This window comes from Muscardinus avellanarius, assembly GCF_963383645.1.
Source record: "Muscardinus avellanarius genome assembly, chromosome: 16".
Lineage (NCBI taxonomy): Eukaryota > Metazoa > Chordata > Mammalia > Rodentia > Gliridae > Muscardinus > Muscardinus avellanarius.
The window spans coordinates 40,305,063-40,330,540 of NC_137802.1; the positions used below are offsets into that span (position 1 = coordinate 40,305,063).

Genomic DNA, 25,478 nt, shown 5'->3' on the forward strand with positions numbered 1-25,478 from the left:
GAAGGAAAGGAAGAAAGAAAAGAATTTGTAAAAATCACAAAGCCAGAAGGGGATGGTTTCTGGAGATAGAACCCAGGGGCATCTTACCTTAAGCTATATCCTCAGCCCCCCCCCCCCCTTTTTTTGGTCTCCTTTTGAAGACAAAACAAGGTCTCACTAGGTTGAAACAAGGTCTCACTAGGTTGCTGAGTGTCTTTCTAAATTGTTGAGGCTGCCTTGGAACCTACAATCTTCCTGTCTCGTCCTCCCAGGTGCTGGGATTGCAGGGGTGCACCACCATGCCCAGCTTGAAAGGGGTTTTGGGCAGTTCTTTATGAGACTATAGTCTTGAGGTATTTTTTTAGTATTAAGGATGCTATCATGTGTAAGTGTTAAAGCCACATGAGAGTGAGTGCTGTAAACCTCTAATTATAGTGAAAGTTACAGGGTTAAAAAACATGCAAAGCCAGGTGTGGTTGGTGCAAGCCTATAATCCCAGTAGTTAGGAGGCTGAGACAGGAGGATTACAGGTTTGAAGCCAGCCTCAACAACTTATTGAAACTCTCAGCAACTTAGTGAGACCCTGCTTCAAAATTAAAAAATAAAATAAAGGGTGCTGGAGGGATCGCTCAGAAGTAGAATGCTCCTGAGTTCAATCTCTAGTACCAAAAAACCAAAACATAACAAAACAAAACAAACAGCATGCCAGCATCCTCTATATTTTCCTCATAAACTTTACTGATTGTTTCTAATGGTACCACCTCTGGACTTGTGATTAAATGGACTTGGCCATCCTTCACAAGGAGCCTGGCCCTGTGAGAGGGACATCACTTTCTCTAGGTCATAGAACTAGTATGCCTTAGAGCCAGGAGTAACATCTAAAACTTCTGCAAATCTAACCATTATTTTGGGTCTGCTGTTCTTTGGGCTGGCTTCCACAACAATACAAGAAGTGGATTAAATGACCATTTGAAGGGAGCTCTTCAGCTTTGCAAGATGAAATTAAGTAAAGAATTAACCAGTGATTATAGATTATGTGTCTTTGTAATAATTCATAAAAATGTGCTATCTGAGCAACTGTGAATAAAAAGTACTTGTGTGAAGGCGGAGTCAGAGGCTCGGTGCTTCCCTAGGGCTTGTACTTTTCAGACCACGTGGTAGCAAATTCTAAATATGTTCATTTTTGTCCATTGAGCTGTTAGCTTCAGTGGGGCAGGGAAGCGCCCTTCTCCTCTGCAGAGCCTGTGTCTGGCTTACAAAAAGTGCAGGGCAATAAATGTTTGATGCAGGCCGGGCATGGTGGCACACGCTTGTAATCCCAGCACTCAGGAGGTGGAGACCAGAGGATCTTGGTTCGCAGACAGCCTCAGCTACTTAGTGAGGCCCTTTGCAACTCATTGAGACCCTGTTTCAAAAAATAAAAAAGACTAAAAAAATAGGACTGGGGTGTAGCTCAGAGGTAGAAGGCCCCAAGGTTCCATCCCCAGTATTGCCAAAAAAAAAAAAAAAAGTTTGATGCATGGATACATATACTTGTCACTGACATACTACTATACTTACCACTGAGGAAATGTTCTCAAAGTGGTAGACTAGCTTATGTGTAACTGAGGATCAGATGAAATGGTCCTCAAACATGGCAATGCAGTGGATTCTCCATAAATGATAAAAATTATGCTTACAGGAAGTGAATATTATCTGGGAAAAAAATTTATCTATTAATTTTGGAATGAAGATTAAACCCAGGGGCATTATTCCTCCAAGTTATACCCTTTATTCTTTTGATTTTTGAAATAGGTTCTGGCTATATTGCTGAGGATCTCACTAAGTTGCTGAGGTTGACTTTGAAACTGCAATTCTATTGTCTCAGTCTCCCAAGTACTGACATTGTAGGCGTGTGCCACCACACTGGGCTAAGAGTCACTAAATAGTCAGCACTACCAGCCTTCTTCAATATCTTCATATCCAAGTAACATGTTAAGGTTGGTCCGTACATTTGGTGATAAGTAGTAACTGAAACAGTATGACAGTCATTTTGGCTAGAGTTTATTTTCTAAATAGCTGGAATTACATGTAAATTTACTTGAATCCTAGGATTTTAGTTATTTATCATCACCCTTTTTATTTCTTTGGTACTAGGGACTGGACACAGGGGCATTCTACCTCTGAGCCACACCTCCAGTCCTTTTTATTTTTAACAGGGTCTTGCTAAGTTTCTGAGGCTCTTGATAAATTGCTCAGGCTGGTCTTGAACCTATGATTCCTTCTGTCTCAGCCTCATGAATACTGGGATTACAGAAATGGGCCACCATGCCAGCAATATTCTTGTTAGCTAACAAATCTAGTTTTAACTATTAAAATATAAAATGTGAAAATGTTACCAAAGACAAATAAACATGATGGCAAGTGATCTGGCTGAGAGGTCATCCTCTCCTTCCTTCCCCTAACAGGGATGATTTTTACCACACTGGAATTTCAGCCTCTGAAATGGTCAGAATGCAGCCAAATCCATGTTTCTAGGCACTTTGCACCCAAGAAAAGGATGGAGATTTCCATAAAAGTATCTGGTTAACACTGATACTGAGTAATAAAGCGCAGCTGTGACCCAGTGAGAGGATCCCAGCCCCTTGGTACTGCGGTGGTTCATTGGCTATAGCTGTCCACATGTGTGGCGGTTGGGTGAGACATTGCATCACATAAACATTTTGTGGTTTAAATTGTTCTTTAACATTGATTTTTCCAATTTTCTTTTCATATAAATCTCATAAACATTATTTCTCTCTACAATTGAGGAACTGAGGCTCAGCGAGTTTAAGCGCCCTGCCCCATGCCCCATGGTAGTGATAGGAGGACTCAGATGCAGGCTAGGGTCATTCTTCTTTCTTATGGACTCTGCAGATCTGGACTGAAATTCCAGCTTGCCTAATCACAACCTACGCATCTATCTGTGCGTCTCTGGGAAAGTTATGGGTACTCTAAGTTTCTCATCCATAAAACATAAAACATATACTACCTGCCTCAATAATTTGTTAAGAGATAACATTCATAAGTCTCCCAGTTTGGTACCTAGATATATCATAACCAGTACCTGCTTCCCCATACCTGTAACTCTGCATTAGTTTTCTACTGCAGGAACTAATTACTATAAACGTAGTAGCTAAAAATGACTCAGATTCACTAGCTTGTAGATCTGTAGTCCAGGAGTCTGACATGGGTCTTACTAGGCTATTTAATCATGGTATCAGCAAGGCCACATTTTGCTGGGGCCTGGGAGGGAGAATCCTTTTATTTCTTCAATTTCTAAAGGCCACTTTGGTTGGTTGCCCTACTTTCTCTTTTTTTTCCTTTTCCTTTTCTTTTCTTTTCTTTCTTTCTTTTTTCTTTCTTTTTTTTTTTTTGCAGTACTGGGGATAGAATACAGGAGCATTCTACCTCCAAGCTACACCCCCAGCCCTATTTTTTACTCCGTATTTTGAAACAAGTTCTAAGTTGTGGAGGGCCTCACTAAGTAGCCAAGGCTGGCTGTGAGCCATGATCCTCCTGTCTCAATTTCCCAAGTACTGGGATTACAAGTGTGTGCCACCATAGCCGGCTGGAAGCCCCACTCTCAAAGCCAGCAGCACAAAATATCTTGGATTTTGCATCCACTGTCATCTCTCCTTTTTGCCTCCCTCTTCCCTTGTCGATGACTCATGTGGTTACGCTAGACCCAAGGAGGTAATCCAGGCCATGCCCACATCGAGGTCAGCTGACTAGCAAACTTCATTTCACTAGCAACCTTGATTCCCTTGACTATGGACCCTTCCGTATTCACAGGTTCTGGGGGCGAGGACTGGGCATGGTTACGGACCACTGTTCTGCCTGTCACACACCCCTTCTCAGTTGCTTTCACAGAGACGAGGGCTTGAACTAATTCTCGCAATTGGCCTAAAATCTAGTAAACATGTAGCAAGAAAGATTACCTATGATATAATGGAGATCATCTAGTGGACGAAGAACAAGGTGCCAGAGGAATTATAGAAAGTAATTTAAGGGAAAAGTAAATGTTATGGACAGAGCCATGTCCAAAAAGAGATACCTTACCAGAAACCAGCTCTGCTGACAACTTGATCATGGATTTCCAGCTTCCATGAAAAAATAAATTTCTGTTGTTTAAGCCACCTTGCCTGTGGCATTTTGTTATGGCAGCGCTAGCAGACTAACACAACAACCGAAGTTGGAAGGGAAAGAATTTGAACAACAACAACAACAAAAGTATTTGTTAATAATCTAAATAAGGAGTCCTAAAAGCAGAGAGAATTCTGCATCTGGCTAATACAAGTATAACCCCAGAAAGGTGGCAAGTTTTTAAAGTGCTTTACACAATTCCGGGGATTTGCTTATACTGTCTGACTGGAATGATGGAAAGCATGCTTAATGCCCAAGTCATACCTGTTGTTGGATAAATGGAGGGAGAGAGCTGGAAGTTGGCTGTCTAGATCTGGGTGTTTTACTCATTTCAGTAGCTTTTCATTCTGAATAACCCAAGCCAGCTGGCTGGCCTTTTGTTTAAATGACAATTTTTCCTACAGAGTTTCATATTTCTTCACCTCTTTGTAGGTATTTATAGAAAACCCCAGGCAAGCTGTCTCAGGCTCATGATCAATGCAACCTTTCTGCTCCTATCTCTGGGCTTCTGACTGCCCAGACAGTGGCAGAAGTGTAGGTCTTGGCTACTGATTTCTATTTGCAGCTTAGCAAATGTGGTCAGTTAAAACTCTTCCATGGGTGAAGAGCTTACGGTGAGGGAAGGTGAGGAAGGGGCACCGACATCTGTTAAGCCTTCCCCCTGGCACCAAGTATTGTTCCAAGCACCTGACACTTCTCTTTTCATTCAATTTTCAGGAGATAGAAATTGTTATCCTTACTTCCAGATGAGAATAGACGGTACAGAGATTTGAAATAACTTAACCTGTACCAAGACTGTGCTTGAAAGAGGTGGCAGAAACATTAGCAATCAGGTTTAGCAGGTAGAGAAGGGCCCCCACCCTTTTTTTTTGGTGGTACTGGGGATGGAACCCTTCTGCCTCTGGGCTACATTTCCAGATCTAGTTTATATTTTATTTGGAAACAGGGTCTCTTACGCCAGCGAGGCTGGCTTTGAACCTGCGTGATCCTCTTGTCTCCGCCTCCCAAGAGCGGGGATTACAAGCGTGCGCCACCACGTCCAGCGAGAAGCCCCTTCTAACACTCCCCATCAATTGACACCATAAACTGCCGACAATATTCATTCATTTGATCTTCGGCCCCCACTCATGCCACACACTGTGCTACGTAATGGCCATTCTAAACCAGTTATCAAATAAATGGCTACAGTTGTGAAATCTAAACTAGTGATTTCAATACCTCCCAACTTATTCATGGGTCAACAGTGTTTGAGACAAACTGTTAAAAAGGTCTATATTTCCTCCTCTAAGTCCTCTGTTGGTCTTTTCATTATAATCTCATTTTGACTGAGATGCTTGGATTCTTATCCAGGTAGAAGACAGTGCAGGGCTTGCATGCATTCGCCATATCTAGCCTGGTGTCAGCTGCATAGAAATTGTCCTGACGCCTCATTAAATGAGACTTAGATCTGATTAGTCTGTCACTGGACATTTCCTAACTCATTGAAAATGAATCAAAGCAACCAAATTAATGAGGTCTTTAGAGGAAGGGCTCTTGACAGTGTTCACTAAAGTGAAGCTAAAATAATCTGTCAAGGATTCAGGAAAAGCTAAAAGTAGCAGCTTTGTAGTTCCAATCCAGAAACCATCCCTTCCTCTCCAGACTCCTTAATTTCTAAAAACACTGGAAACCCTTAAGATAGGATCTACTTGTAAAATAAAGTTAGGTAGGATCTAAGAAATCATAGTCTCAAATTCTTCATCATTTGTATTCTCTAATATTATTACTATTATTTTTATTCTATATTATTACATGATGCAACTGAAGCTTTTAATTAACACTGTAGGCTGACAATGATAAATTTTATCCATATATAAGTTATGATTTACATTCTTTCCTACCTGGGAACAACCTAACAGGCTATGTTGCCAAAGTTCAGAGAAGCACTTATGGTCATTTAGTAAACTCTGGAGGGAAATGAAAAAAAAAAAATCATGCCTAGTGGAAACTAGTTGTGCTTTAGTAATAAAAGCAATGTTTTCAAATAATGAATATCTCATAAGAATTTGGTCGGTGCCATTGCTTATTTTGTTATTTCAACCTAATAGTTACCCAAATACTGTTCACTCTAGCAGCGGTCATGTGTTAGCAGTATGCTCTAGAAGGGCAAGGTGAATGACTGGGCATGTGTCCTAGATGGCATCACCCCCTGCAGCAGGGTAGACGTCTCTCATTGATCAAGGCACGCATTAGTGAGGCTGAATATGGCCTCAGAATTCTCAGAACAGCACTCGAGACAGCCACTCTCGACGGATGGAGCTGATTTGATCTGAGGTGAAATCGACTCGCCTTCCCCGCTCTACACACATTTTTGTTTTATTAAAAATCATATAGACTCCCTAGGTTCTACTAACATACATTTGTAATGTTCTACTACTTCCTATGTAATGGAAAACAGGGTTTATAATGCAAAGAACAACATCAAATTTTAGGATTGGATATAAAGACATATCAACCCAAATGAATGTGTGAAGAATTATAAGCACAGTTTAAGGAACTTTAATTAATTAATTAATTAATTATTTTGTGGTCCTTGAGACTGAATGCAGGGACGGTCTACCTCTGAACTACATCCTCAGTCTTTTTATTTTGAAACAGAATCTCGCTAACTACTGATGGTCTTGCTAAGTTTCTGAGGCTGTCCTCAAACCTGCGATCCTTCTGTCTCAGCCTACCAAGTACTGGGATTACAGGCGTGTACCACCATGCCTGACTCACGTAACTTTCAAAAACAACTGATGCTTATATGAAGTCACCAACAGCATAATTCAATACTCCAAGCAAGCATCTGATCTTGAGAATGATTAGTTGTTTATGTATATATATTTATTATAGGCACATATATTTTAATCTACATAATATTGGAAAACAGCATTATAGTAGGTATCCTCTACCATGGCTCCCAGTGATCCTTACCTATTGGAATTTGTATTCTTGGAGTTGCCTCCTACACTGTACCAGAGTTGGTCCGTGCGACCAAAAGCAGAAGTACTGGTATATCCCTTACTTCTGAGATTTTGAGATTGGTCATAAAAAACACTTCAGCTGTTGTCTTATCCCTTGCTCTGGAGGAAGGCAGCAGCCATTTTGAAAGCAGCCCCATGGTCCTCTGTGTCTGATGTGGTGAGGAGCTGAAGCCTCTGCCAGGAGCCTCATGAGGGAGCCTCAGACAAGTATTCTAGCTGCCCAGTAAGTGACACTGCAGTTCCCAGCCCTGGCTGAAGAAGCTTGACAACAACTTCACCATGAGAGAGGAAGGGGGTGGGGGCACCATTCAAAACAACCCAATGAAGCTACTCTTGCAATGCTGAGCTCCAAACCTGGGCAGATAAAATGTGTTATGCAAACGAGAAGGAATACAAGTATGATCACCAATCACAGTAAATCTGAATCTCTGGACAGAAAAATAAAAAAGAGTACAACAAAAGCAAGCATCAGCTATGTCTAATTTGTAATATATAAATTTAGTTTTACTAACAAAAATAATAACTCTCATATTGTTATTTTACACATACATAAAGTAGTTGAACTTTTAAAGTGGAATCATACTGCCGGGCGTGGTGGCGCACGCTTGTAATCCCAGCACTTGGGAGGCTGAAACAGGAGGATCGCACAGGTTTGAAGCCAGCCTCAGCTACTTAGGCTCTCAGCAACTTAGTGAGACCCTGTTTCCAAATAAAACATAAATGAGTCTGAGAGTATAGCCCGGAGGTAGGGTGGAATCATACCAAAAGACTATTATAAATCTGTATAACTTCAAGGAGAAGACAGGAAGTTAGGGAGAAAAATGGTCAAGTTAATCAGATTATTTCATTATAGCACCTCAAGACAGTGGATATTTTTGTGCCGGGCATGGTGGTATTATGCCTGCAAACCTAGTACTTGGGAGACTGTGACAGGAGAATTGCAGGTTTGAGGTCAGCTTTAGCAACTTAATGAGATCCTCAGCAACTTAGCAAGACCTTGTTTCAAACTAAAAGAAAAAAAAAGGAAAAAAAAAAGAGCCAGAGGTATAGTTCAGAGAATATACCTGTGTTCAATCTCCAGTATCAACCCACTCCCCTCCTTAAAAAAAAAAAAAGGAAGATAATGGACATTTTATCTAAGACTGTTGAAACATTTCTTCTAAGGAGAAAATAAGAAAAATAAAATGTTCCCAGAATGCATAGATACATTAAAAATATGTGTATATAGATCTATCTATCTATCAATCTATATATATATATATTTATGGTGAATATGCTTGCATGCATATATGCAGGTACACGCACACACACATACACGCGTGTTTGTTAGTTCTAAGAGACACTGGGTGTGGTAATGCCAACATTAAGTAAGTTAGTTTATGCCAGGTAAAATGGCCCTTCTCAGGAGTCAGAACATAAGTAGGTGGCAAAGTATTAATAGACGCGTGATGGATGGACGTGGATGGATAGGATACTGCATGAGATCTGCATGCGCCTGGGCACTCTTGAGACAGCGCTGACAGGTATTCCTTGCCTGGGGCTTGGCTTCCATCAGACATGACGATTCAATTTCTGGGAAGACAGTGACAGATGCCAGTTTCTGGGAGGGGATCATATGTATACAGACCATCATTTCCTCTGGGGTTCTGGGAGGGTGATTTTAGTCAGTTTTCTTTCCAAGTAGAGGTGAACGAGGCAATGATATGCGTTAATTACTTGTTATTCCTTTTGCCTCCAGATATCATCCACTTACAGCTTCAGCATTTTGGTTAGGGGTAGTGGAAGAATAAGGATTAAAAAAAAAAAACAGCAACAAAAAACCCTAAAGAGTCCTAGGAAAGATAACAGTAGCTGTCTGCTTATGTTGACTTAACTGGCAACATCACCTAACTGAATGGGGCTTAGAGTCACAAAGATACCCCATCAAAATGTCTGAGCAGGGGAGGGAGGAGGAGGTGGTTGCCAGTTCTGCGTTGGGCCGGGTACCACAACAGGCTCTTAACATACATCAGCTCCTTCATTCTGGAAAGGTTCCCTATGTAGTGTTAATATACTTTCCATTTTATTTTTATTTTTGTGGTGCTAGGGATAGAACTCAGGGGCAATCAACCTCTGAGCTCCACCCCTAGCCCTATTTTATATTTTGTTTGGAAATGGGGTCTCATTAAGTTGCAGAAGTCCTCACTAGGTTGCTGAGGCTGGTTGTGAACCTGGGTTCCTTCTGTCAGCCTTCCAAGTACTGGGATTATAGAAGTGAGCCACCATGCCCAGTTTTATACTTTCTATTTTATAAATGTGGAAGCGAAAGCCCAGAGCTGTTAAGTAAATGTGCCCAAGGTCATCCAACTACTGTGGAGACAGGCTTTTCCAAGTCCAAAGCCCTTCCTTCCCATGTACAAGATGGCCTTCCTGTGATCAAGCCCATCTGCACCAGAACTTACGTATGGACTCTCCTAAGAACCCCTGTAGCCCTGTAGCCAAGGATGATTTATGAGCAATCCAAACAAATCTGATTATCTGCCCTACCATCCTCTTCAAACCCCTGGGGAAGGAGGTGGCTGGGGTTAGTGGGGGGGGGGCAGGCACACGGAGAGCAGGGAGAGAGGACGGCTGTGTCTCCTCTAGTCTAACACATGCAGCTTAATGCTTCCTGTGGAACTCACAGTATTATGGGTAATGATAAAAGCCCATAATTTTTTTGTTCAGGAGGCTCCTTATAAGAAAGCAGGGAAGTTTGTGGTTCATTAAAGTAAGATTTTCATCAATAACAGTTAAACTAAAATAAGTCTTGGTGCTTGAACAGGTTTAAGTTCTAACACAGAACCCTAACTTCGGCAAGCACCCCATTCCTCCACGAGGTGTGGTGCAGGAGGCACTGGGATATTGTTAGATTTTCATATTTTTACTCTTTGACCTTTCTAATCTCCAGAAGATCACTACTTATTCTTAGAACTAAGTTTCTATTCTGCTATTTTAAAATGGATCAAGTATAAAGCTCTACCTAAATCGAGATCTGTTTAAAATGTCTTTCTTGTCACATGTCAACAGACGCTCTTAAAATAAGGAGGGGTGGTGATGCAGCCTGAGCATGTGTGTGTGTGGGGGGGTGGCTTTGGGGCCAGACAACCCTGGGTCTGTATTTTGGCTCTGCAGTTTCACTGCCAGTGACCTTGATGGGTTCAGCCTCTTTAACAAGCAGTTTCTGCACCTGTAATGGTGACAGAGTGATACCCACCACTGCTCTGGAGAAAACAAATTTATCTTATCTCTTTTTCTGCTTTCCTACTGTATCAAGATAAAGGTCACTGAGAGAGAACTGATGGGCTTCCATAACACACCCCTTGGGGTGTGTTTTCTGAGTGGAGCAAAGGGGACTGGGTGAATGTAGCCTCCTTTTCTATTTCTTCCACAGTAACTGAGTTAGATCTCAGGGCAGCTGAAGAGTTGGTGACTCTTGTCTCCCTTGGATGCTACTCTTTCTTTTGCAGTAGGAGTTCAGCCCAACGCTGCTCTGGTCTGTAAGAGCCATTGGCTTGTGTCAGTTGGATATAGTCAGGAAGCCCAGGGGCCTCTGGAAAGCCATCTCTCCTCCCTTTTTCCCTTGTTATGGCAATTATGCCCTTCCTGTTCTCAGACAGCACTAGTTGGGCTGTGACATTTCCTTTGGGTTAGGCTGTACCAGCAGACAACCAAGCTTATACAAAGGAGTACCCTACAGGGTCCAAGTAATTTGTTGACACTTTTTGAAAAGTGGTCTTTGAAAAGGTTTTTGAAAACCTGTGAAAACAAAACCCCAGTTAATAATTAATGCTTGCTTTCCTGCCTGTGCCCATGCATTCTTTGGGGGCCCTCTAAAAGACAGGCCTGATGAGATGCAGCTCACCACCATCTTAAACCCACCAATAAGAGCCAAGTGACATCTACTTCCCCCATTGTTAAAAGGATTCAATGAAACTTTTCGCAGAAAAATAGACATAGCATATTGGGCATTGGGTGGTGCCTGGTGCAAATTTTGTTTCTTATTTTCCTGCCATCCCCATAGAACCGCGATTCAGTCTTCTAGGAACTAAGCATAATTAACCCAGCATATTAGAGAGCAAGTTTCCTTCTAGAAGAAGTATGATTTTGGAAGTGAAGAGTGTGATGCTAAAAGTAATTTGCATGTGGAATTCCTAGATTCCCAAAGTTTCTTCCTCTTCACATGTTAAAAACACCTTTTTGTTTAATTGCTAGAGACTATGAGATAAAACACCTCATGAAAACACTTTACCAAGAGTATCCTTAGTTTTTCCTTACAACTTTTCAAATAGGAAGCTTTTTAACTGAAGTATTTTTAATGGTGATTTGATGGCTCAAGGTTTTTCATTTTTCCCCCTTGTTTTCTCCATATTGTAAAAGAATGATGACTACTTTGGGGCATCTGTTGTATTCTGAGTTGAACGCAAGGAGCTTAAAACTGAAAAACTTCTAAAGTTGGCAGTATTTCCTGATTTTATGAGAAAAACGAGACTAAGAGAGCTGTAGGAACTTCAGAAGGCAAAATATGAATATTTTTGAAAGTATTTGCACATTTGAAGGTTCAGTAAGGACATACCCCTTTCCCTCCCACAATGCAGACCACACATAATTTGCTAACAGGATGTACCAGGGTGTTTTCTGGGATCTCAGGAGTCTTCTGAGGTTCCTCTTTGTGCTCTCACAGCACTGATTTTGACATGAAAGGAGTTACTCAGAACATGGGGGAAGTAGACCAGACTGCCTGGTCCAGCATAAGACTGAGCAGCTCAAGAGACAGAACATGTATTTTTGTCCAGGCCTTTGAGGTCTCTATCAGTGACTGTCTAGTATAGCACAAAAGATCTTGGATGAGGACTTTGATTCTAGTGCTGGCGGGGGAATGTCATAGCTGCCGACTTTTTGGCAGCAACTCAAGGCTCTTATTTTCTTCGTCTCTAAAGAAAATGGTAAGGTACACCTACTTCAGAGAGTTGCTCTGAATCCACTGGAATTAGGCTTGCTCATATCCTGTCCTATTTATCTCTTAGGGTATTTTCTATCTGTCTTTCCTTACTGCCATGTAAGTTTCATGACATCAGGGAACCAGTCTATGTATTTTACCTCTGTGTCTTCAGGCAAAACAGTAAATGCTCAAAAAACATTTGCAGAAAAAATGATGTATCCCATGGAAAGCAATAAAAATATCAATTACTCCAGTTCAAACAATCCTATGTGTACTTGTGAAGCTATCAGTACCAGTTTCTGTATCATGAATGGGGAGGAGGAGGAATCAGGGCAGGACCTGGGGTAAATGCACCGGGTGCTATGTACATACATATTTCTATCACACTATGCCTCAATAAGATATATGATTATAATGTACCAATAAAAGTATATTTTTTAGAAGTTGATTACCATTAATGTTGTTGCTAAAAAGTCTTATGACATACGAAATGGATGCTTGCATTAGATGTTAATTTTCATAAATATCAATGCTATTTGCCAGCAATTGAACTCAGGTAGCCAGTATTTAAACTCAAATAATGATCCTATTCCTCTCTTTTGACGTTTTTCTTGAAATTATTCCTGGAGCTCCCCACCCCCCTCAAATGACATCTGCTATTAGCATTTGAATCACATGGAACTAAAGTGGTTAAGCTTCGTTTCTTGTTTCTAATTTCTGTAACCTCCAAGAGGGCTGCTTGGTTTTGCTGATTATTCTGCAACTTCCAGGTTCTCTCCAGATGTGAGGGAAATTGCTTACTTGGTTGAGAGGCTGGTACTTACTTGATGAAGTACTTGATCCCATCTGCTGTGTAAGCTTCCTCCCACCCGTAAGGTAAGCCTAGAGTGAAAGACAACCAAAAATACACTTCATAAGATGACAAAGATAACTTCATTTCCTGGACACCAGCCTCCCCCGTCATGGGAATGATTTCTTGTACGAAATAACTTCCTAAAGAGGGGGAATTAAGACAATTCAGATTAGCTCTTACGCTCAGCATCTTTAGGACACAATAAATAAGACTCGAACAGTTAACAATCTGCTTTCGTTGCAATAACTGGATTATGACTTGTCATTTACATGCGGTGAGCATTTTTGTCAGCAGGATTCAGGCAACATTTGTGGTGTGGTGGCTGGTTTTCTGCCTCGAGGCAGAGGAATGGACAAGGTGGCCGCTGCTGTCTACTCTGGCTCAAAGTCTCTTTAATTGGCTTCCTTTACATTTTTTCACTCAGCTCCGCAGGGAATCATACATGACTGCCAAATCAGCAGGGGTTCCAAAGTAGCTTTTGGACAAGACAAAATTCCACATTAAGTTTGGAAGTTTAGCAAAGTGATTTACAATGAATTGTGGCATTTTACTTGGTTAATTAAGAATTTTTGTGCACTAAACATAAACGGCCAAACAATTTGCTAAACTTAGCTTCCATTTCTGTAATGGGATCAAGAATAGTTAGCTAAAATGAGATATGCAATGAAGTAAGTAAGCAATATGTGGCTATATTCTGTAAATATATATATATATATATATATATATATATATATATATATATGCTTTCCTCATACCAAAGGACAGCTCCTTGTCGAGGAAGTCACATTCTCTTGCATTTCAACTTGGGTGGTAACCTTCTAGAATACAATAATGGCTTCTACCCTTTCACTTCATCCCTGATTACCTAAGGACTGTGTGTGTGTGTGTGTGTGTGTGTGTGTGTGTGTGTGTGTTTGCACGCATGCACACGCGTGTGCATGTATATGCGATACTTGGGATCAAACCCAGGGGCATTCTACCTCTAAGCTACACCCTCAGCCCTATTTTATTATCTATTTTGAAAGAGGGTCTTGTTAAGTTGATGAAAGCCTTGCTAACTTGCTGAGACTGGGTTCAAATCTGAGATCTTCCTGTCTTAGCATCCCAAGTACTGGGATTACTGGCATGTGCCACTGTGTCTGGCTATTGCTCAGGATTTAACTGACTTTTTGGCTGACACTGGCTTATCATGGATCTTTTGATGGTTATAAGAAATAAAACACTTGCCTAGCATATATGAGGCCCTGGGTTGCATCCTAATTACTGTAGAAAAACCAAAAGACTCCATTGCCCAGGTAGCCCACCTTTTTGGAAAGTACTTGAGCTTTAACACCAAATCCTTGACTTCCATATCTCCAAGAAGCAGAAAGAAGCAGAACAAAAGTGTAGAGATGTTAAACTATCTGAATGAAATAAAACTTAACTCCACCATCATTCAACTCTTGGAAAATATTGAGAAGCAGCTCTCTGGATATTGTTCTTTTAATTTAGGAAAACAACAGAAAATGCTTTCATTTAGGTTTGTTCCTAATCTTTTCATATGGGTTTTATTAATTTTTTTTTTTTTTGCAGGTCTGGGGATGGAACCCAGGGGCATTTGACCTCCGAGCTATACCCCTGCTCTATTTTTTATTCTTTATTTTGAAACAGGGTCTCACTGAGTTGCAAAGGGCCTCACTAAGTAGTAGCTGAGGCTGTCCTTGAACCACGATCCTCTGGTCTCAGCCTCCCAAATGCTGGGATTACAAGCGTACGCCACCACGCCTGGCTTCATATGGGTTTTATAAAATAAAACCATGGGCAAAAATTCTGTAGCTACTTCCTTCATATATGAATAAACCATCTTGAAATTTCTTCTCTCTCTCTCTCTCTCTCTCTCTCTCTCTCTCTCTCTCTCTCTCTCTCTCTCTCTCTCTCTCGGATTGAATCCAGGGGCATTCCACCTCTGAGTTATAACTCTCACCTTCTCATTCCTTTTTTTAAAAATCTTTATTTTTTGTTTTGAAGGAGAATCTCACTATTGCTGAGACTCTCACTAAGTTGCTGAGCCTGGTCTTGAATCTGCAATCATCCTGTTGCAGCCTCCCAAGTACTGGGATCATAGGCATGTGCCACCACGTCCAGCTCTGTTTCCTCTTAAAGAATAAATGTTCCTATTCTAAGTACAGAATAAACATTTCTGAGAATTTGGCAGGAGCAAACGACTGGCTTCTTAAAAGTCCCTGAGGTGACACTCTGTGTTCTTGTCCTCTAGTGCCCACTGCCAGCGCATGCTTGGGCATGATAGACTGCTGCGGCGGCACCAGTTCAATAGATTTATCTTCTGTCTTTACACTTTCTGCACCTTTTCCGCAGATCATTCATCACTGACAAGCCCCCTACCTGCAGGGAAGAACCTGATGACAGTACCTAAGAGACTTGCTTTCATGACGGGAAATGCTCAGGAACATTGGGATTTCTGAATAAAAAGGCAACGACAGCTAAAAGCTAATAGAAAGCTATTGTAATGTGACTAAGGCTTTGTCTGTTAAGTGACTTGTTTGATCAGCATGCTTATAACTGTTCTGCTAATTTCTCTTTTACTTTTTTATTGGTGCCTTGTAGTCATACCTATTAATGGCGTGCAAGATGGTAGAGGCATACATGCACACTTACTCAATTCTCTCCCCTTCCCCTCCCCCCTCTCTCCTCAGGTTTGGCTTAGTGATTGGCTTTGATATGTTTGTGAATGTACATCATGTGCATTAGGGAATTTCCCTCTTAAATCACATATGTTTTTAATGAGAAGGAAAGAAAAATATACCCTTTAAAGACAGTATCTTTTTTTATACTTGTATTGGTTCATTATAGTCTCCCATCATTATGCAGTTCATGTTGATAGCGATATACATGCACACAGCACCTGGTGGGTTTCCTCCCCAATCCCCCTTCCCATATAGGTGACACTGACATCAGTATTTTCACATATGAATGTCCATGGAAGTGATTCCTTCATTGATCCTCACTCTTTCCCCTTCCCCTAGACCACCTCTTTGGCTCCCCTGGAGTTTATCCTCCATTATCCAAAGTCCCTCTGGTATCCTGATTACTCCCTAGCTTCTACACCTAAGAGAAAACATATGAAAGACAATACCTGTTAATTCATAGGACTGATTTAGATTGAAACTGATACTGAAATACTGAAATACACTGTTCCTTCTGCCATAGATTGGAGTTTCTGCCTTGAGTATTTCCTTAGCATATAATCATCATCATCATCATCATCATCATCATCATCATCAATTATTATTATTGAACTGGGGATTTGACTCAGGGGCATTCTATCACTGAGTTACACCCCCAGTTTCTTTTTTAAATTTTTTATTGTGAAACAGGATCTCACTAAGTTGCTCGGGCTGTATTCGAATTTGTGATCCTCCTGACTCAGCCTCCCATGTATGGGATTACAGACTCATACCATCATGTCTAGGTAATTTTCTTACTATTATTAAATGTGAATTTTATACTTATTTATACTTATTCATAAGTCAGAATCATTATTCAATGACCTCCATTATAAAGATATTCCTGTGTATTAATATGCATAGAATATTTTAGGATAAATTCTCTGCTCTGAGAAAATAATTTTGTTTCTTTTTAGATGATTGGATAGTTTTATTTTTATACAGTTAACACAATCTGTGAGAAACAGAAACTTGACCCTAAACTGGTAGTAATTAATCTCTCATTGATAGTTCAGTAATGGGAAAAATAATCACTGTCCAATCATAAACTAAAAAGCACAAATAGCTTACATTTGATTCCACAAGCTTATATGATTATGATGTATTCAGTTTTCCATTAGCAAAAGTTCTAATTTCTTCACAATAAGTGATTTGGTTGCAATTATAATGTCATTTCAATACTTTGAAATAATCATTTTGTCCCAAATATGGAAATATTTCTACAGTCACAAAAGCTGTCTATACTTGCAAATGTACTTTAATGACAATTATAAGCACCTGAGGTTGTTTCTGATTGGAAGTGCTCGTCTGAGAGCCCTCATATAACATTCTTTCCGCCAGAGATCATCTGTTTCCATTAAAATCTTCATGGTGATGACTCCAAATCTGCATGGCTATTTTGCCAAAGCAAAAGTCTTGAACACACTGAACTTAGAATACTGGCTGTCACCAAAAAAATTAAATGGATCTAAAATCGAACTCATCATGTTTCTACACAAAAGGGTTTCCTTTCTAGTTTCCCAGTCTCTTTAATGCACTAAAGATTCTCTTTGTTATATCTGGCCCATATATTCATTCACCAAATATTTATTGATTATTATGTATTCAGCATTTTGCTTTAGTGCTTGATATACAACAGTGAACAAACAGGAATGAACCTATACCTTATAGGACTTTAAAAATAATCTTAAATAAAAGTCATAAAATATTATGAAGAAAAATATTGAATACTATGAAAGTGTAACTCGTAGCAGAAAGGTTAAGCTCCCTAATACACAAAGAATGTCTACAAATCAATAAGAAAAAGATCACCAACAAGTAAAACATATGGAACATTAAGGACACAAGAAAGGCAAATGACTTAAACATGTGAAAATATAGCTCTGCTTTTTCTTGAGGAAAAGATAGCTTTGCTCTTTCTTGAGAAGGTCCTGCGAATTGAACTCAGGGATATCCCATCTCTGAGCTGCACCCCCAGCTACTTTTATTTTTTATTTTAAAAGAGGGTCTTGCTAAGTTACCGAGGCTGTTCTTGAATCTGCAAACTTCCTGGGTCAGCCTCCCCAAAGCTGGAGCTATTGGTTTGTGCCACCACTCCTGGCTTTTAGCTTCACTCTTAAACTATTATAAGATGCCATGTTCATCTATCAGATTAGCAAAGATTAAAAAGTAGTTAATAAGACATGGTGTTGAGGGTGTGAAGACATAGTCATTCTCATGCTGATGGAAGTATAAAATTATAAAACATGTTATCAGGAGAAATCTGTCAATATCTATTTAAAAATTTAAGTGCTAATAACCATAAGAACTGACATTTATGGTTATTAGTGGGTATGTGATAAACATTGTACTAAGGTATATATGCTCACTTAATCATCAAAAATAATTTACCAGAGGGAGAGGTCCTGCTATTATCCCTATTTTAGAAATGAGGGAACTGATACAGAGAAAGGTTAAGTAATTCTCTCAAGGTCACACAGCTGGTAGGCAGCAGAGCCAAGACTCTAGACCACTGAGATGAACTGTCATGTACAACTCAGTACCACAATTCTTGTAGAAACTTATCCTATAGAAATGTTTTATGTATAAGCCTGCTAATCATGAAAACAAAAGATTGAAAATACTGTAAATAAACACCAATGGAGATTGATTAAATATGCTATATCCAGACAATGGGATATTGGCCAGCTGCTAAAGAGAATCAGGAAGCAATTTATGTCATGAAATTTGGCTGGGGATGTAAGGTAAAAGGAAGGCTTTCTGAAAGGGCTGGTCCAGCTTGGTTTGGAAGTGGAATGTCCCCCAAAGCTCATGTGTTGAAGACTTGGTTCCCAATTCAGTAATGCCCAGAGGTGGTCTGTGAGAAGGCACTGTGCCATGAGGGTTCTGACCTCTTCAGTGAATTGCTCCATGGAGCGCTGAATGGACTCCTGGGGTCGTGGTGGGAGGAAGCAGAGCTGTCCAGATAGATAGGAAAGAATACTCTAGCTGGAGTGTTCTACAGGGCTCTGGCCTGGAAGAGCTTGGCACATTTGAGAAACCGAGAGAAGAACCCTGCGCCCAGGGTGCTGTGAGAAAGGAGAGTGATAAAATAGGAAGATAGGTGGATAGGATTATAGAGAGCTATGCAGGCCACATTAAAACTCTTTAGACTTTTTTTTTTAACAAGTGAAACAGAAGATCTGCTCCTGTTTAAAGTGAGAAAAGCTACAAGAGAATGCTGGTCCTGCTGAACTGGGGAAAAAAGCCACATGATCTAAAAAAAAATGAGCTCCACAGAAACTGAGTTCTTTTCCTGACTGGATTCCCAAGAGCACTAAGGCACTAAGCCTCAATGAGGAGAACTGAGGCACGCAAACTCTTTCTCCCTTGGCAGAGCATATGAAGAAGCATCACCATAAATATAGATGAGAAGAAAACAAATGACATTATAACACATTCTTAAAGCCTGATTGTGGGACAGTGTGTTAGCAAGCTTTTTGTTGCTGTGACAAAGACTTAGAAAAACAACTTAAAAGCTTAAAAGGAAGAAGGGTTTGATTCATGGTTTCAATCCATGGTCAGCTGGCTCTATGGCAGAAACATCATCGCAGAAAGGCTTGGCAGAGAAAAGCTACTCAGCTCATGGTGGCCATGAAGCAGAGAGAATGAAAGGGGCCAGGGACAAGGTAGAGTCCCCAAAGCCCACGTCCCTGGTGACCTACTTCCTCTAGCCACACTCTACCTGCCTCTGGTGTCTACCACCTCCCGTAACTATCAATGAATTAATGCACTGATGAGACCAGAGCCCCACCTCTGGACATGGCGCACTGGGGACCAAGGCTTCAACACATGAGCTTTGGGGAGACATTCCAGATGTAAACGATAACAGGCAGCATTTTAAGTTAGTATTGCCAAAGCCCTGGATGTAAGGAGACTCTGTCCTCCCTAAACAGCTCTTGGCTCCCCAGAAAGATGAAGGCAGGGCTTGGGGACCTGAGAGTCCCAGGCTGTGCAGGCTCAGGCAGTGCCTCCTAAGGTTGGAGGGTGGAGGACCACTATCCATGCTCCAGGCCCTGCATGAGTACAAGATGATCTGCTACTACTGGGAACAGGCACAAGAATATACATAAAATACATAAAATATACATAAAATATGCATAAAATACAAAGCGTCAAAGAAGCAAGAGATGTTCCTGTATGATATTTAGACCCAGAAATCAAGGACAAGGCTCTGCTCTGACCCAGGACTAGAGCCATCTGTTCCTGGAGGAGGGCAAGAAATATACCCAAGTTCCTAATCAAACTTTAGGAAATGATCATGTGTCTTTTTTTGTGGGGAGAAGAAGAAAATACCCTGCACAGATATTAGGTAAAAAGACACCTGCTCCAGGGGGTCAAGGAGAGGAAACCTGCTTAAATCTAGAATCCTGTAGGAATACACAGTTTGGTTTCCACGGGAGAGGAGCAGGAAGGTCACTGGGGCACTGAGTAGGAAGTGGGGCTGTGTACCTCTGAGATAGGCAGGAAGGTAGAGAAAGTCCCACATTTGAGCCTCAGGTGCACAGGCCCCATCTAACAGAGCTGAAGTAGGAGGAACCCCCAGCCTCCCCAACCACTGCTAACCAGAGTAAATGTGACAGCTGTCTACTGTGGGGGAGTGCAGACACAGGGAGCAGACACAGGTGTGGAGAGATGCTGCCAGCTGGGAACAGAACAGAGCAGAAAAATCCAGAAAAGTCTTCCAGCGCTTCGGCCTGCACATAAGCACAGAGAGTGGCTGGCCATCACTGGAAGAATGCATAGTCTGTTGAGGATTCAGGGTAACTCGGCACAACAAAATACAAACCCAGCAGGACCACAGATGAGACTGAATTAACACCCCAGGCTAATGGCCCAGGAGGAAAGAGACACGCTGATTTCTGGGTCTAACTCTCATTAATCTCAGCTGCTATCACTTCTTCTCATGGGTGTATTCAATCAAAATTATGAGACAGAAGAGCCAGAGAGAAAGAGATCCATTGCCAAAGAATAAAACCATCAACAGAAACAGATCCAGAGACAGAGGAAATGCTGGGCTTTGGAAGAAAGATAAATTGCCCATTTAAAGATCCAGTGGAATCTAGTGACTTGTTTAACTACAGCACCTCTTCTGTTTGTGCACATTATGTAGAGATTGGGTGATTTTTTTTTTCTATTCAAGTTTGGATCCTGTTAAATGATATGATAGAAGGAGAGAGAGCCGAGGTGAGGAAATTTGTAAGAAATATTGGGCCACAAACTTTAACCTGAGTGAGGAGTCAAGTAAAAAATGACAGAGGAGGCAAGAGGACAGAGAAAATAGAGGGGCCATGTGATAGGAGGGCCATGACCACATAACGAGCTGTATGATGGGTGGATTTTGAACCACTTTCCAATGATGCCAAGATTCTCATTAGATGCAGAAGACCAGAGAGAGGTGGCAAAATAGAAAAAAAATGTGAAGGTGGTAGATTCACACGGACGGTGGCAGGGGTTGGAACAAGGAGCAATCTGAGAAAGAGAATTCTAAGAATAAAACTGACAAAGGCAATACCATCAACCCTGGACAGTGCTCTAACACAGCCAGATTTTTTTGAAAAATTATTAGTGTACTTGTTACAAAAACTCAAATACACTTAATTTCTAGCATCTTATATCCTGAGAAAAAGAGAACAAGGGACTAATGACGGCAAGGTAATCTTGCAGAGTCTCACTTTTCTAATTTATAGAGCAATGAGGATTATAGACATACTGTTACCTTATGGAGTTATCATGAGACTTTTATTGGTTAATATATATCTACACAGTGATATACAAGAGGAGGCCATTATTATTAATAGTAATGAGAATAGTTCCTTCTTAATTTCTTATCATTCCACTGATATGATTTGGAGGCTTAACATAGGACAAGCCTTAAAAAATATCTACAGGAAAAACTTCCATTGAGGGGGAGGCATATTTTTAAAAATACTTTCCTCAATACCGAAAACTATATAATTGCTGTTTCACATATAATATTCAGCAAAAGAAAAATAAAAGCTAGTGGGACAGTCTGACTTTCACCCAGTTTAATGATGGATGGCAAATATTTAACAACTGGTTCTTGGGGCAGTAGGAACCCTGATTTGTAGCATTTGCTAATTTCTATAGCGTAAATATTAGAACCATGACAAATCCAAGCTACTAATATGATGTCACTGAACAGAGTCATATCTAATACACCAGAATATAAACCCGAGAAACAATCATAAGTAACCTCAAGAACAAAAATTACAGCAAAATGTAGGAAAATAAATAGGAAGTAGTGCTTTTTTTTTTTTTTAGTATTTATTGGCTTTTAATATAAGTTGCTCAATTTACAGTTGAAACATTTAAATTTTTGACAATCTGCTCTCTAGATTTTTGCAAACCAGTGATAACCAACTCGACCTAACACTGTTGACCCCCATCTTCCTGGTTCTATTAGTTCTGGAAATCAAAGGATAGAAACACCATCCGTTGATAGTGTCCGGTTGGTGACAACATGTCACTGATATCATCTTTTTAAATTTTTTTTGATGGTACTGGGGATGGAGCCCTTCTACCTCCGGGCTACACTCCAAGACCTATTTTATGTTTTATTTGGAAACAGGGTCTCTTAAGCCAGCAAGGCTAGCTTCAAACCTTCATGATCCTCCTGTCTCCGCCTCCCAAGTGCGGGGATTACAAGAGTGCGCCACCACGCCTGGTGCACTGGTATCATCTTTTAAAGATGAAAAGAATTGTTGTCCTAACAAGAAACCATATATTTATCAAATGTCTAAGTAGAGTTTCTATGTGTCTGCCACTCTTCTAGTTATTTTATAAATATTTTTAACTCATTATGTTCTCATAATCACTTGAGATTGGTATAGTTTATCATTAGTGTCTATTATTAGCCCCATTTTCAGGGAAGAAACAGAGGGATAAGGTGGCTTAAGTAACTTGCTTATTGTCACTCTGTGACAATCATGGTGCCTTCATGATTTCAACGATAGCAACTTTCTAGAGGTTATGCTTGTAACCACTGAGTGTAGCTTCCATTTCTTTAACTCTTGTGTGCATTGCTAACAATAAATATTAAAATTGTCAAATAATACTTTTGTGTATCTTTTAGAAAGAGAACATAAAAAGAAAGAAAGAAAGAAAAAATTCCCAACATTTCAATCTACATTATCATCCACAGCCATGCTTCTTTAAAAGGCACTGAAATAATTTCTAGGCCTGAACACAAAGAAGTCTATTTTAGAGACATTTTATCTTAGATTTATGATTGTACAAGTTAATTTGTAGGTCTGAATTGCGGTGCCAGTTTAAAAAGAACTAGTAGATAATTTTCCTTTGAAAAAGGAATCAATTATACTGAGATGTAGTTGTAACCTATAAATAACCAAATAATGCAATATCTTAAATATCAAAGAGAAGAAACTATTTCTAAGGAAATAAATTCTAAAATAAACTATATAAATGTTGTGAATCGTCCTTTAAACAAGACTCGATATTAGGCTTATATAAATGCTATATTAACAGACATGACTGGATCTGTAACTTAATTTTTTTTAACACCTGGTTACATACATCATCACTGAGGGGGGAGATCAAATGACATATATTCATTTATAATGCAAATTTCATACATCTTGCATCTCAAAATCGAAAGCTTAAATGCTAATATAATTATATATAAATTATTTCTAACTAGAAGTCACATTCCAGCCCAGCCAAGCTAAAAGCTATCATGTATATTAAAGATAAAGCACAGTGAGAATGTTCTCAGAGGTTACTTGGTGTTCCATGGTCCTGCTTTCTACTTGTCACAGTTTCTGGCAAATAAATACATCCTACATTAAAGAGGAGGGGAAGAACCATCACTCACATTCTACATTTTGCTTCTCGACAGATGTAGAACTCAGTACTTTTATAGTTGGAGGCCTTTATTCCCAGTGAGACTGTGAGGTCATTTCCTTGAACTCTGATGTCTAGACATTTGAGATACTGTCTTAAATATTCTCTCTTACATTGCTAACTGTTATCCCATGACTTGTGAAGAAGAGAATGTAGGATTTTACCGGTAGTTGTTTTGGGGCATTTATACAATGCTGGGGAAGGGCTTTGGTTTGTTCTGTTTAAAACCAATAACATACAATAGACTTCATTCTCTGCACTGATAAAGCTAGTTGGTTTCCTCACTAGAGGGTGAGTGCGCTCTCTCTCTCTCTCTCTCTCTCTCTCTCTCTCTCTCTCTCTCTCTCTCTCTCTGCATAATCAGCCTAAAAAGAGCAGAATAATGGGGCTAAGAGGTCTTTTCAAACTCTGTTCTGTTCTGACAATCTGTGCTTACAATTAGTCAACAAATAAATCTGATTTAATCAGATGTGAGCATCAATAAAGGGTAACAGCCAGGAGTGCCGGTCCCTCTGATGCCCACGGCTCGCTCCATCACGACCTCAGCTGTGGGTTCAGGTGTTATTCCATGGGCAGCACTGCCTTTGGGTTGCCCTCCTCTGCAGCCTTGGCACTTGTTACCCCCACCCCAGCCTTTTTCCCTTTTTTTCTCTTCTCTCTCTAGGCTGTGAGTTCCATGGGAAGGAGGCACTTTGTTCACTGCTCCAGTGCCCTAGCACTGTTGTGGTCCACAGTAAATTATTAATTGCTCTTTGCTGCATTAAGGAATCAGTATTTACTAGACTGAGTATCTATGGCAACACCAACACCTACTATTGGATAAGATGCAAAACTTGAGGAAAGTTCTTTAGAAAAAGGTGTCGAAAGGGTGTTAAAGTAAGGTGAGAATTTTAAGTGAAGCTGTAAAAGGGTATGCTCAAATATTTGAATTATTCTTCCCATGAGTTGATATTCTTCTTTTCTTTATGGGATACAGAGATGAAGGAGAGGAGGGAGTTTTAATTGCTTTTTTCTTTTTTTTTTTGTGGTACTGAGGATGGAACCCAGGGGTATTCTAGCTTCGAGCTATACCCCCAGCCCTAATTTTATTCTTCATTTTGAACCAGGTTCTCACTGAGGTGCACAGGGCCTCACTAAGTAGCTGAGGCTGTCCGTGAATCACGATCCTCCTGTCTTAGCCTCTCAAATGCTGGGATTATAAGTGTGAGCCACCACGCCTGGCTCTTCTTTATTCTTTTTGATACTAGGGATTGAACCCAGGGGGCATCCTCTGAGCTACACTCTCATTCCTATTTTTTATTATTTTTATTTTGAAACAGGGTCTCATTAAGTTGTGAAGGGCTTCATTAAGTTGCTGAGGCTGGCCATGAACCTGCAATCCTCCTGTCTCAGCCTCTTAGGTACTGAAATTATAGGCGTGTGCCACTGCACCCAGTTTAGTTCCTTTTAACATAACAGATAAATGGGATTTATTTAAATATTGTTGCTATTATTATAGTGAATATATTAAAGGGTCAGTGGCTACTGACTCTCAATTAATCTATTGCAGGAAAAAAAGGGTTAACTGTACCTTCTCTTATTTGCTCTCTTTAGGAAAACTTACTTAGTGATTACAAGAGATTAAGCAGCTGTTCAGCAAGGTGATTTTCCCTGGGTAAGAGTAGTACCAACATGTTGGGTTGTTTAAAATGGATGTCCCACTACTTATTGGTTTGCAACTGACAGGTTGCCTCAAAGTATTGATAGATAAACTCGATGTAAGAAAATAAAAACCGCAGCTTGTTAATGAGTTCAAACTGCTAGAATGAAGAATGACAGAGAAATCAGTATGTCTTTTCAGGTGATTTTGTGAATATCTCTATGGAATATCA

At 40.2% G+C, this 25,478-nt stretch overlaps 1 protein-coding gene across 1 annotated transcript in view; it reads right to left on the bottom strand.

Moving 5' to 3' along the window:
• The window catches only part of STXBP4 (syntaxin binding protein 4), a gene marked incomplete at its 3' end in the record, with an annotated part of 152,165 nt that overhangs the window by 6,128 nt on the left and 120,559 nt on the right, over positions 1-25,478 (bottom strand). The window contains exon 15 of the mRNA XM_080713409.1: positions 12,933-12,990. Coding sequence (XP_080569535.1) covers positions 12,933-12,990 — 58 coding nt within the window. The remainder of the gene's footprint in view (positions 1-12,932; positions 12,991-25,478) is intronic.